Source organism: Crocuta crocuta, unplaced genomic scaffold, assembly GCF_008692635.1.
Source record: "Crocuta crocuta isolate KB4526 unplaced genomic scaffold, BGI_CrCroc_1.0 scaffold318, whole genome shotgun sequence".
NCBI lineage: Eukaryota > Metazoa > Chordata > Mammalia > Carnivora > Hyaenidae > Crocuta > Crocuta crocuta.
In genome coordinates, this window is record NW_027531425.1 from 2,852,418 (window position 1) to 2,853,236 (window position 819).

An 819-nucleotide genomic window follows, 5' to 3' on the forward strand; every position below is an offset into this window, starting at 1 on the left:
CGAATCAACAACCGGCCGGGGCACAGCATAGCCGCGCACGGCCGGAAGAAGCACGGCTGAGACTCCAAGTTGTTAAGAAGGTTCAATTGCGCCTTCTTCTCCCATAAGGACCCCTTGGCTGGCCGGGCTTGGTCGCCCGTGGCGCCCCGGGGAGTCTCAGTAAGGGAAACGAACTCGCGCTCAGGCCCACAGGTGCCTCCTCTCCCGGGGCAAAAACCGCGACTCGGCTGGCACTCCGGGGCCAAGGTCTGCGCCTTCGAACGCGCCTGACCGGAGCGGACACGGACCGAGACCCCAGCGCAGACCCAGGGGAATGGGGGGGGGAGGGGACTGCGGGTTGCCCGGGGGGCTGGAGGGAAACCGAGTTCGGGAGCAGCTCGTGAACGGAGCCCTGCTCTGGGAGCAGAGGAAAGACGATCAAAGCAGGAAGGGGGGCCGAGCCCCAGCAGCAGGGCTCGACGGACGCCAGGATCCTCGGCGTGTGCTCACCTGTGAGTGCCTCCTGGAGAGCCCCGCTGAAAACCTTTAGTCTCTGTTCGCTCACGCAGCCCCGGGTTCTCAGGAGGCTGGAGAGGAAGCCCACGGCGGCGGCGATCTCCGGCAGCATGTCTGATCTCTTCCCGGTCCAGCGGGCCTGGCTCATGTCTTGCTCGGCTCAGGAGGCGGTGGCAGCGGCGGGAAGCAGCAAGAGGTCTCCGGTGGGACGTGCCGCTTCTCAAGCTTCCTCGGTTCGCGGGGCCGCTGCTCAGGCTCTGCCGGGACTTTACCCGGGACGCTCCTTTCATAGGATCCCGAGAGGCGGGGGAGCCCGCGCCGGCG

General features: G+C 67.0%; 1 protein-coding gene across 1 annotated transcript in view; it reads right to left on the bottom strand.

The window, feature by feature from the left end:
* The window catches only part of BTG2 (BTG anti-proliferation factor 2), a 4,133-nt gene extending 3,372 nt beyond the window's left edge, over positions 1 to 761 (bottom strand). The window contains exon 1 of the mRNA XM_077772050.1: positions 490 to 761. Within this exon, the coding sequence (XP_077628176.1) occupies positions 490 to 643 (154 nt within the window). The 5' untranslated portion in view covers positions 644 to 761. The remainder of the gene's footprint in view (positions 1 to 489) is intronic.
* Between the last annotated feature and the right edge of the window lie 58 nt (positions 762 to 819).